This window comes from Delphinapterus leucas, chromosome X (assembly GCF_059928025.1).
Source record: "Delphinapterus leucas isolate spDelLeu-1000000601 "Yukka" chromosome X, BTC_Dleu_Yukka2, whole genome shotgun sequence".
In the NCBI taxonomy this organism is placed as follows: Eukaryota; Metazoa; Chordata; class Mammalia; order Artiodactyla; family Monodontidae; genus Delphinapterus; species Delphinapterus leucas.
In genome coordinates, this window is record NC_143150.1 from 89,723,112 (window position 1) to 89,737,845 (window position 14,734).

The following is a 14,734-nucleotide window of genomic DNA, read 5'->3' on the forward strand; positions in this document are numbered from 1 at the left end:
TAGTGTCAGGGCTCAGGGTCTGTTTCTCTGTTCTGCAATTCTAGGGAGGTCCTGGCCCCAAATGTTGGGCTTCCATTTCCTGGTTCTAAGTAGAGGGGCTGTGAGCCCAGTCTTAGATGAAGAATGGGGAAGGAGCACAGCTTTATTTATTGCCGTGAGCTTGGCAAGATGAGGGGAAGGCTGCTGGGTGCCAGACTGGGTGAAAAGGCTGATGACATTTGAAGAGTGTGTTATCCTGAGCGAGTAATTTCTCCTGACTCAGCCTCAAGTTCTGCGTCTGAGACATGCACCTGGTCATGGAATCAGGATCTCCCCCAAGATGTGCTGAGGGGCACACTCTCTCCAGAGTGAGTGTTGGTTTCATTCTCATCTCATCTGAGGAGAGGAGAGCCATGGCTGGAAGGCCAGGATGGTTCAACCCAAGGGCCTGCCTGCTTCCCCCCCACCCCCGAACCTGGGGTCCCACAAAACTAAGGGGCTCCCCTCTTTCAGCCCAGGTTGCTGAAAGAGGGATTGGACAGTGGAAGGCATGAAGCATACCTTTCCCAAGGCTGAGTGTTTGCTTTCCAACTCTGTGAGGCCATGCCAGAGTTTCTAGAACAGAACAAATTCTGCTCTGTATCAGGGCCTTTGAACTTGCTGTTCTCGCTGCTGTCAATGCCCTTCCCCCAGTTCTACAAACATCCAGCTTCTGGTCACTCAGGTCCCAGATCAAATATTATGTCTTCAAAGAGGCCAGCAGCCCACCATCATTACCTCCCCCACTGTAACCTTTTGCTGTCTTCCTAACTCTCACTTCTCTCTGAAATTATCTTTTATTTATTCATCTTCTTGTGTCTTTTCTTTTCTGACATCTGTCTACCCCCCCCCACTACCTCAGCTACACAAGGTTAGAAATCTTTATATTTCATTCCTCCAGCATCTCACCAGTGCCTATCACAGTGCAAGGTAGACAGTTGGGGCTCAATTAATACTTGTCAAATGCAGGTGAGATTAAGAGGACAGGCTTGGGAATCAGGCAATATTAAATATTGCCTCAATCCCCAACTTCCTCAAGCTATTTATACTCACTGGGCCTCATTTCTCTCCTCTGTGAAATGGTCACATCGGGATTGTTGAGTCGATGTGTAACTAGATGGAAACAGATAGTGCCAGTAAAGCCGATAGCCAGGATAAGACCAAGTAACTGGTGGCTGGCAGTACTATCGATATTATTAGTCACCTGGGTGTGACTGTTTTTATAGGACTGGGGCTCTGGAGCCCTTTCCTGACTTCCCTAGAGCCACACTTCTACCAGGCTCTGAGTTAGGGTCAACTAGAAGCCCCAGTGCACTCCCCCACAGTGCCTACAGCGCTAATCATTCAAGGGTTCACCTCTTCACCTCTTTATACCCCAACTCCCAGCCTAGTTTTACAGTCCCTCTCTCCTCCCCAGCGCCACCTTGGACACTCACACTCGGGCCCTTTCCCTCCCTCACCTCCCCAGCCCTTCCCCATAGGGGGTAGAGTTGCCCATTCCCTCCAGACCACAGCTTCCTTCGTTGGGGGGATGGGACGAAGTGTTCAGGATGTGGTGACAACGGAGGTGACTGGACATTTCTGGCCTCGGTCAGCGCCCGCACTGGGGCTACACCGGAGTCCAGCTGGCCATATAAGCCCTGGCTTTGGGGCTCTGTTCCCAGGACGGAGGAAACTCGGGCCTCTCCCAGGACCGGGAACGCCCAGCGTGTAGCGTGTGCACACAAGCCCAGCTGCGGTTCCTCACCATCTATGGAAGAGGGGGGCGCGGCCCAAGGGTTCTAAAAGCCTTTTTTAGCCCGGCCCGCTGACTCACACCTTCCTGGCTCCGCCCCGAAGGGGGCTTCGGGGGCCCCAGCCAGTGCCGTGAGGGTGGCAGTCTACAGCCAGCCAAAGCTGGCAGACCAGGCTGGAAGTGAGAGACCGCAGGTTCTCGGCGAAGGAAGCCGCCCCGGTTCTAGCCTTGCTATCCAGCCCAGCTGAGGGTCTGGACGACTTCTGGCCGGGGTTGTGGGTACACTGGTGCACTCCCCGCCACAATAGGCCCACCTCTGCATTCCCCACGCCACGCGCAATAATTAACTTTGAGCCCTGCACACGTCCAAAACAGTGAAATGAATAAATGGGGAGAGAAGCAGGAGTTGGCGAAGGGGAACGGCGTGGGGCTATGCCGGCAGAAGCGAAGACCCCTCTAGAGGCATGAAAGAAACAGCAGGAAGTAAGCTTGCCAATGGTTGCTAGAAGAGGCCCTCCTCACAACCAGGTCGACCCACCCGCTGCTTTACGGGTAGGACTCGGGAGCCCCACCCAGCCTAGAGCACCTGGCAAGTTAAGACCGGATCGAACCATTTTATTACCTCCCCCGCCCGAAGCAAGTTGCGCAGGGCTGGCCGGTCCGGGAGGGCCGTACCACTGACGCCTCGAGGGGAGCAAGGGCTGGTCGACTGCGAAGCAGGAGGGGGGAGAAGGCCAAGGAAGCTCTCCCCATTATGCTAGTGAGCGGCGGGCGGGGCACACCAGATCCAGGTTGGGCAGTACCAAGTGACCCGTCTGCTACAGGCTCAGTGCCTCCGCCTTCCGGCTGCCATCTCCAGGGCTAGCTGCGCGGACCCCGGGACTCCTAGGGCTCGCGAGAGCCGTTCCTCGCTCGGCACCAGCCAGGGTCCAGGGGAATCCAGGGTGTGGTCGTTGGGGTCCTCTGTGCGGCCCTCAGGAGGAGGAACCGCGGGGTCGTCCGCCACTCCTGGGCTAGACTCCGGGCTGCCCCGGGTTTGGGGCGTCGTACGGGGTCGAGGGTGCTGAAGTGGGGAAGTGCTGGAGCTGCGAGACCTCGTCACCTCTGGTCCCCCAGGATCTGCACTGCGATCTGGGGATGGCAAGACTGCAGATTAGATTAGGCGATAGGGTGGGGAACGGAGATGGGGCCCCTTGGCTGAGGGTGGCCGGCAGACTCGAAGGGCTGCGGGAGACAGAGACCCCAGTACTTAGAGAAACCTCCGTCAATGAATGGACACGCCCTTCAGGAACCGGAGCCACTCCTCAAGACCCGACACCTCCTTTCCCGAGTCCCCTCCCTTCCTGGATGCAGAACACTCCCCTCAGGAATCAATTCCCACAACTCCCAAAGGAAGTCAAATCCCTCCCATACAGGATCCCAGACTCTCTCCCTTGCTCATCCCACCTTCCTCAACTCCCAATCCTTTCCCTAATGTATCCCTCATCTTTGGGGACCAGACCCCCTACCCTCTGGATCCCCATCCCATCCCCTCTCCACTGAGACCCACTCTGCTTTCCCATCTGAGGACCATGACCCTTCTTTCTGAACAACCACTTTTGCCCCAAACCCCTCTTTTCTCTTCCCTCACAGTACCTCAAAAGCCTCCCCTCTGAAATCCACCCTTATTCCTATCCTGGGACCCTGGTCTTCCCATCCCCACTTTTGAAAATATCATGACCCTCACAAACACCAAGCCCTGATCCTCCCCATTGTGACCACCAAACCCTTCTCACCCAGGTCCCCAGCCTCTCCACTCTGCGACCCTCTTCCTCTCACAGATCCCTGACCCCAATCCTCTGAGAAACCCACCATCTTCTTTCCAGGGCCCTCCCACCCCCTCAGGCTTGCCGGGGTGGGTCTCAGGAGGCCTGCTTAGCACAAGGCAGAGCCGGGGACCTCCTGTGCGAATCCGATCCATGACCTCAGCATGGGTGAGGCCCTGAGTTGACTCTCCATTGATGTGGAGCACGAGGTCGCCAGGCTGCAAGAGTGCAAGGCAAGGGGTGTTGTAGAAAGGTCAAAATGGAGAGCACATCGACAACAGGATAGGACAGGGCTGGCACCGTCGAATGGAGGGTGCTTTATGCTTCACCTGCAAGCGACCGCAGCGCTGTGCTGGCCCGTCCTTCAGCAGCCCGCGCACTGCCAGCGGAGCGTCCCCGTCTGCATCTCGGCCTCCACTTAATGTGAAGCCAAAGCCCACGGAACTGCGAACGAGTTCCACACAGAACTGACCAGAGGCCTGGGGCAGCTTCGAAGCACGACGTGCCTTACCCTCGGTCACTTGGGGTGGCGCGGTACGTGTACCCAAGGTCTCTGACCGACGATGCTGGAGTAAGGACACAAGTATACATACACTGCCGGTCTCGAGGCAGGTGGCCTCGAAGGAGGACAAGGTGGTACCTGGGGCCGGTGTTCCACGAAAGTGGCATGAGGAAGGCGACTGTCTGTGACCTCTATGTCTGCAGAATCCAGCACGCTAATGTCTGGGGGATGAAAAAGGCAGTCGGAAGGGTACTATAAAGAAACTATCTAGGACCAGCCTACTGAGTTAATATTTCTAGCCTCATCTCATCTCCTTGCCTCTAGGATGCAGAGACAGACATGCTCATCCATTTAACTAGGCTCCGCCCACACGAATAACTATCCTGATCCCGCCTTCTTAGCTAATAACCCTGGGACCAGCTATTTGAATAATCTAAAGACCTTCCTACCTCCCTCTAATAACACGCAGATCCCGCCCCTCATATTAAACCCTTAGACTTACCGTGCAGGGTGCTACTCCAGGATTCCGCTGCTTTAGATTCCAGGCCCCGCCCTCCAATCAGCCTATAAACTTTAACCTATTCCTGACTTTTCGAGCCGCTTCCCCAGTGCGCTTATAGACTCCACCTCCTTGACTAACATTCCAGGCCCGCCCTTTAGCCTAATGCCTGCCCCCAACCCTCTCCAGGCCCCACCTCCTCCACTCGAAACCCCGCTGACAAAAGAAAACATCAAGCTCCGCACCCACAACTAACCTTGCAACGTTCACCTACTGCAGTAACCCTCTCTGTGTCATCTCCTAGAGGAATAGTCTAGGCTAACCCCAGCACCCTCGAATCACCGCCGAGGCCCGTCCTCCTAACTCACACCCATTGGCCCCACCCAGGGGAGTAACTAACACTCCTGGGCCCGCCCCCCCAGAACCCCGCTCCACTCCGACCGCGCCCCCTGGAGGCCCCGCCCCCATCACGCACCCTCCTTGGGGCGCAGGCGCAATGTGGCGCCGGCCCGGCGTACCAGCGCCGCCACGTCGGCTGCAGCTCGGGCCGCCAGGGGGCGCGCGTCCAGCCGCGCCAGGAGCTGCCGGGCTCTGGGGCCCGCGGGCGGGGGAAGGACACGGCCTGCGCGAGTGAAAAAAACAGATCAGGGCCCACCCTGAGTCTCAGCGACCCTCTACAGCCCCCCCCACGACCGAAGACCTAGAATGCCCCTCAAGATCCCGGAGACCCGAGACCACTCCCTCGATAGTTCTGAAAGTCACCGACTGCCCCTCTCATCTCCCACGACCCCCGACCATCGCGGGTATGCCCGTGGACCCAAAACTGCACCCACGATATCCCTGGACAGCTATTTAACCCCAATATTCCTGGACACCTCCGAACACCCTGTGAATAACTCTGAAGGTCTCTCACTGCTCCCCTATAACTCCAGTTTCCAGACTCTTCCCCGAACATCGAGAAGTATCCCGATTCCCCCAGATGTCCCAACAGAACACGGTCTGCCCCCTGTGGCCCAGGCACCCCCGATTCCCCTCCAGTTATCCTAGGCAGCCCTGCTGGCCCACATATCCCCAGAGCCCCCAGCCTAACCCCCCACAATTCACCAAAGACCCCGAGTGCCCAGGTGTCCCCAGTGACCCCGGGCAGACCCCTCCGGCACACCTCCCCGGAGACTCCGGAGAGACCCCCGGGTCTGGTGCGCCGTCCCACAGCGCGGGTGCGGGTAGGGCGCCTCGAGCCCAGCCCGGGTCGCTGGGCCCCTGCCCTCCACCGCCGCCGCCCGCAGCCGCTAGGGCGCCAGGGCTGCTTTGTTTACCACCTGTCAGAAGGAAAAGGTGAGAAGCAGACAGGCGGGGCGAGGGCTGGCAGGGACGCGCCCGTTACCCTCCCACCCCGCGCCCCGTACCTCCTCTGCTCCCCTTAGGGTCCGTGGCGCCCCCCGCGCGTGGCTCCATGACCCGTACTTGGCCTGGTGGACGCGCTGCCGCCAGCGACGCGTTTGGAGCGCCCGGGAGCGCTCACCTGGCGGCCCGCCCGGGCTTGGACGCGGCTGAGGCCGGCCGGTCCCGTGCTTGGCGCCCCAACCAGCGCGGTGACCTACCTGGCGGCCGCCAAGGAGGCCTGGCCCTGGGAGCCAGCGCGAGCTCTTGGCCTTGCTCTGCCTCAGGCGCTGCCTCTCTTTCCCAGCATCATGGGAAAACTCTTTCCGCCCAGGGGATGTTGTTATTCCACCTGTGAGAGGGGGAAGTCGAAGCCCAGAGAAGTTAAGGGCCCCACCCGAGCTCTGATGACTAAAAACGGGGTGCAGAACCGGAACCCAAGTTTACCAGGGTATTCTGCAGCCTCCACCAGAGGCTTTGCACATCGTAGGCACTCAGTAAATTTGCAGTGAATGTTTCCCTACTGGGGGACTGGAAGAGTACGGTGGGCTGGGGAGGAGGGTGCCCTTGGAGCCTTTGGGAGCTCCGGGAGGCTTCAGGGGCCTGAGCATGATAGGGTTGGGGGACTCAAAAAGTAGGGGAGGGCAGGTCTCCTGGAGAGTGGGGAGGCGGTAGGAGCCTGGACTTGAGGAGCCTTTGAAGGCACATGGTGGGGGAGGGGACACTAGCCAATGAGAGGGGAGAAATGAGGCCCTTCCTAGGTTTGAAAAGGGGTGGGGTGTGTCTGGAGACAAAGCCCTCAAGGGTGGAGCACTTGGGCAGAGTGCTACTGAAGTGGAAGGAGGAATGGGGAGCTGTGAGAGAAGGCCTGTGGCCACCACTTTATGGAAGAAGAAACTGAGGATGGGAGGGGCCCAGGGTTGCACAGTCAGCCAACAACAGTGGGGGTCTCAGGCAGCTTACCCCCAACAGTCATCTGGTCCATGACTCTTTCATTATGGGATGTGAACACACTGTGTCCTGATGTCCCTTCTGGCAGGCTGTGCAACCTCTCTCATCCACCTTTCAGGGTCCTGGTTTTGTTGTAGTTGAAAGGGCTGAATGCTCCCTGCTTTCCTTCCTCCTGTAGTCCCATGCCCCTCCCATCTCTGACCTGACCTTGTCTGTGGGGGAACACACTGGACCTCCTTCACTGCTCTGCCCTTTTCTTGTAACCGAATGGGGCTTTCACAACTCCCTAAATATGCCCACTGTTAGTCCCATCTCCCCGCTTTTGCCTATGCTGTTCCCTCTTTCTAGGAGGCCTTTCCCAGCCTTTTGTCTACCTGGAAGGTGACTGCATGTTATCAAGGCCCAATTCAAAGTCTTCAACCCTGCATTCTTCTACCTGGAAGGTGACTGCATGTTATCAAGGCCCAATTCAAAGTCTTCAACCCTGCGTTCTTCTATTTCTGAAAAGAAAGAACGCATGTTTATACGCAGATGACGGATGGTTGTCCCTGCAGAATTGTAAACCAAAGTGCTTCTGTCTGTGGGGATGAGTCCAAGCTGCTTTCTTTTCCTGAGTCTTCCCAAGAGAACTGGGTTGAGGAGAAAAAACAAGGCTGAGCCCTAGGAATCCATATCCTCTCCTCCACTGGGAAGCCTTTCCACTCTCTCCTCCAGGGCCCAGTCCCCTTTCCCTCCCCCAGGGACCTCCCCAATCCTGCAGGGCAGTGCTGGTCACCAGGATCACTGGCTTCTCTGGGCATCTGCCTGCCTGAACTGGGATCCGCTCTGTCCCTCTTGGCCACCCCTGGGAGTCCAGCTGATGTGTGCACTCCCAGGGGTCCCCAGCAGTCCCCAGCATAAGATGGCTACATCTGCCCACCTTCTCTTCAGAGAAGCCAAGATGCTTTCTTTGTATAATGCTGTGTAAACCTCTTACGTATGGCTTGTGGAATGAGAAATAAGGCAACACAAGGCACAATTATTACCCCAGTTTTATAAATTAGAAGGAGGCCCAGAGAGTGTAAGCAACTTACCATCATCTGGCCCTGTTCTTACTGAGACTTCAAGCATTGAAAATGGAGATGGCAGCTTCCAATCTGGGGTTTGGGGCTTGGGGAACCAGTGATTGTGGTAGAGGGGTGCTTAAAGATTGAGGAATGGGTGCCTGAGGTTCTAATAGATTGCTTGATGGGAGGGCCTTGCAGAGGAGCATTGTCGAAAGTTCAGGATGGTGGATGGTGAAGGGAGGTTTCCAAGTATCCGGCAGCCTGGATGTTTCAGAAATGGGGCAAAGAGCTTACCAACTGGATGGGGGCTCAAGTGTTTGGAGATGGGGGATTGTTTGAGACTGGGAGATGCTCAGTCTTAGGGGAGTTTGCAAAGGAATGGGGTGTCCAAGGATGGCCTCAGGGATGAATGGTAGGGACGGGACCCTGGGTGAGAGTTTGCTGAGAGCTGATACCAGCAGGGCCACAAATCTGGGGATAGGGGCAAGGATTGGGGTTGAGGGAGCCATGCTCAGGTCACCAAGGCAGCTGGCAGGGTTGGGGTGCCAGACAAAAGGCAAACCCTAGCTACAGAATGTGGAACCCTAGCTACTGCTTTGTCTGGACCCTCAGTGTACCCCTCTGGGAAGTGGTGGTAATGAAGTGTGCGTGGTAAAATTGCCAAAGGATTAGGAATAAACCTTCCAAACCACCTGCATTGTGCCCAGCCAACCTGTGGTAGCAGCTCTGGTGCTTATCTTTAATCAATATTGATTACAATCAGCTGGACAGGCCAAACCCCCTCTTAGTCCTCTCCATTGTGGGTTTAAACCAATGCATTCTTAGCCTCATCCATTCATGAAAATAAGCCTTTTGCCCCTTTTAGCGTCACCTAATTCATGGATTTAAGTCAGTCCCTCTCACAACCCCACCAGTTCTTATTAATTTAATCAAATATTTCTTCTTTTTAAGAAATAGATCCCTTTTAAGGGGATTGAGGTTTAATTGACATAAAATTTGATAGGTTTTGAACTTGTTACTGAACGAGGTTCATTTGCTCAACACTCAGCAAGCCAAACGCTGAGACAGCAAGGTCTGCAGCAGAGAAAGGGTTTATTCACCACCTCCCCAAAGGCACAGGGCTTAAGATACTTATGGGATAAAGAAGCAGGGTGGTCTTAGGCCCAGGGTAAAGTGTTTGGAGGCAGGGAAAAGGTGAGGCAATCGATGTTCTGCACAGGTGTATATGAGTTACATGCTTCTTCATGGAATGCATGTTCAAAAATGGAGGTGCTTAGCATGATCTGAGGGTGGAGTTTTCAGCCCTTTGATGTCAAAAGGTCATTCATCAAACACCTGTGCAGGCCCAGTTTTGGGGTCGGTGGTCCCAACCAGTCTTAGCTGGCTCGAATGGGACAAGAGCTGACTCCAAGTTCCTGGAAAACAGTGGTAAGCCCCATTACTATAGCAACCCATATGTCAGAGGTGTTATCTATAGGGGGTGGTAAAGGAGTCAAAAATAATTAAGGCGAGTTTGGTCAGTGAAGGCAGGTTACAAGCAGAGGGGTTTTTAACAAGCTGTTCCCTTACCTGCTATTCTGTAAGACAAGCTCAAGAATTTCTGTTAGGCACCTGAACAGAAACACTAACCCTATGGGGCATGGTTTCAAACTGTTTACAACTGTGAGACTATCACTACAATCAAGTTAGGGAACACAATCCTCACTGCCAAAAGTTTTCTCCTGCCCCTGTGTGATTCCTCTTTCCTGCCTGCTGGTCCCTCCCCGTCATCACCAATCTACTTTCTTTCACTGTACATTAGTTTGCATTTTACTAGATTTTTATATAAACAGAATCATACAGAATGTACTCTTTGTGTGGGGAGGTAGGTCTTGCTTCTTTCACTTAACAGAATTATTTTGAGATCCATCCAAATTTTACATCCACTTTTATTGCAGTGTAGTATTCCGTTGCATGAATATTCCAGTTTGTTGATCCATTCACCTGTTGATGGACATTTGGGTTGTTTTCAGTTTGGGGCTATTAACATATGCTATGGACTCGTGTCTCCCCAAAATTTATATATTAAAACTCTAACCCCCGATGTGATTGTATCTGGAGATAGAGTCTTTAGGAGGAAAATAAGGTTAAATGATGTCATAAGACGGGAGTTCCCTGGTGGTCTAGTGGTTAGGATTTGACGCTTTGACTGCTGTGGCTGACCCGAGTTCAACCTCTGGTCAAGGAACTAAGATCCCGCAAGCCACAGGACATGGCCAAAATTTTTAAAAATGGTGTCATAAGAGTGGGGTCCTAATCTGATAAGATGTGGCCTGATAAGAAGAGGAAGATCTCTCTCTCTCTCTTCCATGTGAGGATACAGAGTGAAGGTGGCCATTTGCAAGCTGGGAAGAGAGCCTTACCAGGAACCAAACTGGCTAGCACCTTGGTCTTCGATGTCCCAGCCTCCAGAACCGTGAGAGATAAATTTCTGTGGTCACATGGTATTTTGTTATGGCAGCCTGAGATGACTTAGACAACAAATAAAGCTTCTATGAACATTCATTTACAAATATTTGTGTAGACATATGCTTTCATCTCTTTTAGGTAAATACCTAGGAGTGGAAGGCTGGATCATACATGTAACTTTAACTTTTCAAAGTTACTGCTGGACTTCCCTGGTGGTCCAGCGGTTAAGGCTCAGTGCTTCCAATGCTGGGGATGTGGGTTTGATCCCTGGTTTGGAAACTAAGATCCCGCATGCTGTGAGGTGCAGCCAAAAACAAAAAAAAAAAACCCTGATACTGCCAAACTGTTTTCTAAAGATGCTATAGACCATTTTACGTTTCCATCAACAGTATATGAGGGAATTCCCCGGGGGTTCATTGGTTAGGGACTCGGTGCTTTCACTGTCTGGGGTCTGGGTTCAATCACTGGTTGGGGAAATAAGATCCCACAAGTCCAACGGCACAACCAAAAAAAAAAGTAAACAGCATATGAGAGTTCCATTTCCTCCACATATTCACAAACAGTTGGTATGGTCAGATTTTTAATTAACTTTAGACATTCTAATACGTGTGTAATGGTATTTCATCACGATTTTAACTTGCATTACCCAAAAGACTAATAATATTAAGCATTGTTTACACGCTTATTTGCCATGTGTATATGTTCTCTGGTAAAGTTTGTGTTCAAATCTTTTGCCTGTTTCTTCCTCCACAAAGTGGTGGCCACAGGCCTTCTCTCACAGCTCCCCATTCCTCCTTCCACTTCAGTAGCACTCTGCCCAAGTGCTCCACCCTTGGGGGCTTTGTCTCCAGACACACCCCACCCCTTTTCAAACCTAGGAAGGGCCTCATTTCTCCCCTCTCATTGGCTAGTGTCCCCTCCCCCACCATGTGCCTTCAAAGGCTCCTCAAGTCCAGGCTCCTACCGCCTCCCCACTCTCCAGGAGACCTGCCCTCCCCTACTTTTTGAGTCCCCCAACCCTATCATGCTCAGGCCCCTGAGGCCTCCCGGAGCTCCCAAAGGCTCCAAGGGCACCCTCCTCCCCAGCCCACCGTACTCTTCCAGTCCCCCAGTAGGGAAACATTCACTGCAAATTTACTGAGTGCCTACGATGTGCAAAGCCTCTGGTGGAGGCTGCAGAATACCCTGGTAAACTTGGGTTCCGGTTCTGCACCCCGTTTTTAGTCATCAGAGCTCGGGTGGGGCCCTTAACTTCTCTGGGCTTCGACTTCCCCCTCTCACAGGTGGAATAACAACATCCCCTGGGCGGAAAGAGTTTTCCCATGATGCTGGGAAAGAGAGGCAGCGCCTGAGGCAGAGCAAGGCCAAGAGCTCGCGCTGGCTCCCAGGGCCAGGCCTCCTTGGCGGCCGCCAGGTAGGTCACCGCGCTGGTTGGGGCGCCAAGCACGGGACCGGCCGGCCTCAGCCGCGTCCAAGCCCGGGCGGGCCGCCAGGTGAGCGCTCCCGGGCGCTCCAAACGCGTCGCTGGCGGCAGCGCGTCCACCAGGCCAAGTACGGGTCATGGAGCCACGCGCGGGGGGCGCCACGGACCCTAAGGGGAGCAGAGGAGGTACGGGGCGCGGGGTGGGAGGGTAACGGGCGCGTCCCTGCCAGCCCTCGCCCCGCCTGTCTGCTTCTCACCTTTTCCTTCTGACAGGTGGTAAACAAAGCAGCCCTGGCGCCCTAGCGGCTGCGGGCGGCGGCGGTGGAGGGCAGGGGCCCAGCGACCCGGGCTGGGCTCGAGGCGCCCTACCCGCACCCGCGCTGTGGGACGGCGCACCAGACCCGGGGGTCTCTCCGGAGTCTCCGGGGAGGTGTGCCGGAGGGGTCTGCCCGGGGTCACTGGGGACACCTGGGCACTCGGGGTCTTTGGTGAATTGTGGGGGGTTAGGCTGGGGGCTCTGGGGATATGTGGGCCAGCAGGGCTGCCTAGGATAACTGGAGGGGAATCGGGGGTGCCTGGGCCACAGGGGGCAGACCGTGTTCTGTTGGGACATCTGGGGGAATCGGGATACTTCTCGATGTTCGGGGAAGAGTCTGGAAACTGGAGTTATAGGGGAGCAGTGAGAGACCTTCAGAGTTATTCACAGGGTGTTCGGAGGTGTCCAGGAATATTGGGGTTAAATAGCTGTCCAGGGATATCGTGGGTGCAGTTTTGGGTCCACGGGCATACCCGCGATGGTCGGGGGTCGTGGGAGATGAGAGGGGCAGTCGGTGACTTTCAGAACTATCGAGGGAGTGGTCTCGGGTCTCCGGGATCTTGAGGGGCATTCTAGGTCTTCGGTCGTGGGGGGGGCTGTAGAGGGTCGCTGAGACTCAGGGTGGGCCCTGATCTGTTTTTTTCACTCGCGCAGGCCGTGTCCTTCCCCCGCCCGCGGGCCCCAGAGCCCGGCAGCTCCTGGCGCGGCTGGACGCGCGCCCCCTGGCGGCCCGAGCTGCAGCCGACGTGGCGGCGCTGGTACGCCGGGCCGGCGCCACATTGCGCCTGCGCCCCAAGGAGGGTGCGTGATGGGGGCGGGGCCTCCAGGGGGCGCGGTCGGAGTGGAGCGGGGTTCTGGGGGGGCGGGCCCAGGAGTGTTAGTTACTCCCCTGGGTGGGGCCAATGGGTGTGAGTTAGGAGGACGGGCCTCGGCGGTGATTCGAGGGTGCTGGGGTTAGCCTAGATTATTCCTCTAGGAGTTGACACAGAGAGGGTTACTGCAGTAGGTGAACGTTGCAAGATTAGTTGTGGGTGCGGAGCTTGATCTTTACTTTTGTCAGCGGGGTTTCGAGTGGCTTTTCTGAGGAGGCGGGGCCTGGAGAGGGTTGGGGGCGGGCATTTGGCTAAGGGGCGGGCCTGGAATGTTAGTCAAGGAGGTGGAGTCTATAAGCGCACTGGGGTAGCGGCTCGAAAGGTCAGGAAAAGGTTGAAATTTTTAGGCTGATTGGAGGGCGGGGCCTGGAATCTGCAGCAGCGGAATCCTGGAGTAGCACCCTGCAGGGTGAGCCTAAGGGTTTAATATGAGGGGCGGGATCTGCGTGTTATTAGAGGGAGGTAGGAAGAGGTTTAGGATTATTCAAATAGCTGGTCCCAGGGTTATTAGCTAAGAAGGCGGGATCAGGATGGTCATTCTGGTGGCCGGAGCCTGAATGATTACTTGAGGGGCACTGCCTAAGTAGTAAATGGTGAGTGAGGCCCGGATGAGTTCAACGAGATGAGGCTAGAATGTTTATATAGGGGGAATGGCCTATGCTGTTTCATTGGAGGGTCATTAACGGTTTTCTTAGCCTCTTTCATCCTTCAGCCCTTCAGTATTGGAATGTAAGGACAATAACATCATGGATAGTCACTTGTCCCAACATCCCCTTGCCTCCCAGCCAGAGTTCTTAGCATGGCAAATGAAGTCGGTTTTTAAAACCTTGTGTACTTTTGGGAAGCTTGAACAGTCCATCCTGCCAAGACTTCCTTAATGAATCTTGGGTTCCTGGATGTGGAGAGAGGGTGGTAGAGAAGGATGGGTGCTGCAGGAGAGCAATGGACAGGGCCAGCTGAGAATCCAGCACAAGCCTTGAGTCAATATTGGATGTCTCTCCATTTATTTGGTCGTCTTTAATTTCTTTCAACATTGTTTTGTAGTTTCCAGAGTACAGTTTTTACGCCTCTTTTGTTAAATTTGTTCCAAAGTATTTTATTGTTTCGAGGCTGTTGTAAATGGAATTATTTTCTTAATTTCTTTTTTTTTTGCGGTACGCGGGCCTCTCACTGTTGTGGCCTCTCCCGTTGCGGAGCACAGTCTCCGGACGTGCAGGCTCAGCGGCCATGGCTCACGGGCCCAGCCGCTCCGCGGCATGTGGGATCCTCCCGGACCGGGGCACAAACCCGTGTCCCCTGAATCGGCAGGCGGACTCTCAACCACTGCGCCACCAGGGAAGCCCCTTAACTTCATTTTTGTCTATAGAAATACAGTTGATTTTTGTATATTGATCTTCTATCCTGTAACCTTGCCAAACTTATTAGTTCTAATTGTTTTTTTAGTGGATTCCTTAACATTAGTTTGCAAATAGAGATGGTTTTACATCTTCCTTTTGTTAAAAAGAAAAGAAGTAGCCCAAAATGGAGGGACTTGTGCTAAGCCCCACTGATACTTAATAACTAACCTAACTGTAGTTTCAGGCTATCCTACATTTGAATTTTAAGCCAATCAGTCTGTGATTTTTCCTGGTCTGCACTAGTGAGGTAATCTGCCTAAAACACTCTCCCTTGTCTTCCCCCTAAGTGAGGGTGACCTTGCCAGAAATAATTCACTCTTTTAACTTCCTTGTCCTTCCTTT

General features: G+C 54.4%; 2 protein-coding genes across 3 annotated transcripts in view; one reads left to right on the forward strand and one right to left on the reverse strand.

The window, feature by feature from the left end:
• Nucleotides 1–2,471: 2,471 nt before the first annotated feature.
• Nucleotides 2,472–6,132, reverse strand: MAGIX (MAGI family member, X-linked). Of its 2 annotated transcripts, none has more exons than XM_089904555.1 (6): nucleotides 5,966–6,132; nucleotides 5,035–5,181; nucleotides 4,199–4,281; nucleotides 3,888–4,124; nucleotides 3,644–3,776; nucleotides 2,472–2,884 (listed from the first exon to the last, which is right to left on the reverse strand). In XM_089904555.1, the coding sequence occupies exons 1-6, from the start codon at nucleotides 6,012–6,014 to the stop codon at nucleotides 2,580–2,582; spliced, it is 954 nt and encodes a 317-aa protein (XP_089760681.1). In that variant the 5' UTR covers nucleotides 6,015–6,132; the 3' UTR covers nucleotides 2,472–2,579. The 2 variants fall into 2 exon arrangements, with proteins under 2 accessions (XP_089760681.1, XP_089760680.1); XM_089904554.1 differs by having other exon boundaries at nucleotides 3,605–3,776.
• The window catches only part of GPKOW (G-patch domain and KOW motifs), a 31,562-nt gene continuing 22,840 nt past the window's right edge, over nucleotides 6,013–14,734 (forward strand). Inside the window, exons 1-3 of the mRNA XM_089904932.1 lie at nucleotides 6,013–6,151; nucleotides 7,239–7,333; nucleotides 11,773–11,798. Of these exons, the coding sequence (XP_089761058.1) occupies nucleotides 6,013–6,151; nucleotides 7,239–7,333; nucleotides 11,773–11,798 (260 nt within the window). The remainder of the gene's footprint in view (nucleotides 6,152–7,238; nucleotides 7,334–11,772; nucleotides 11,799–14,734) is intronic.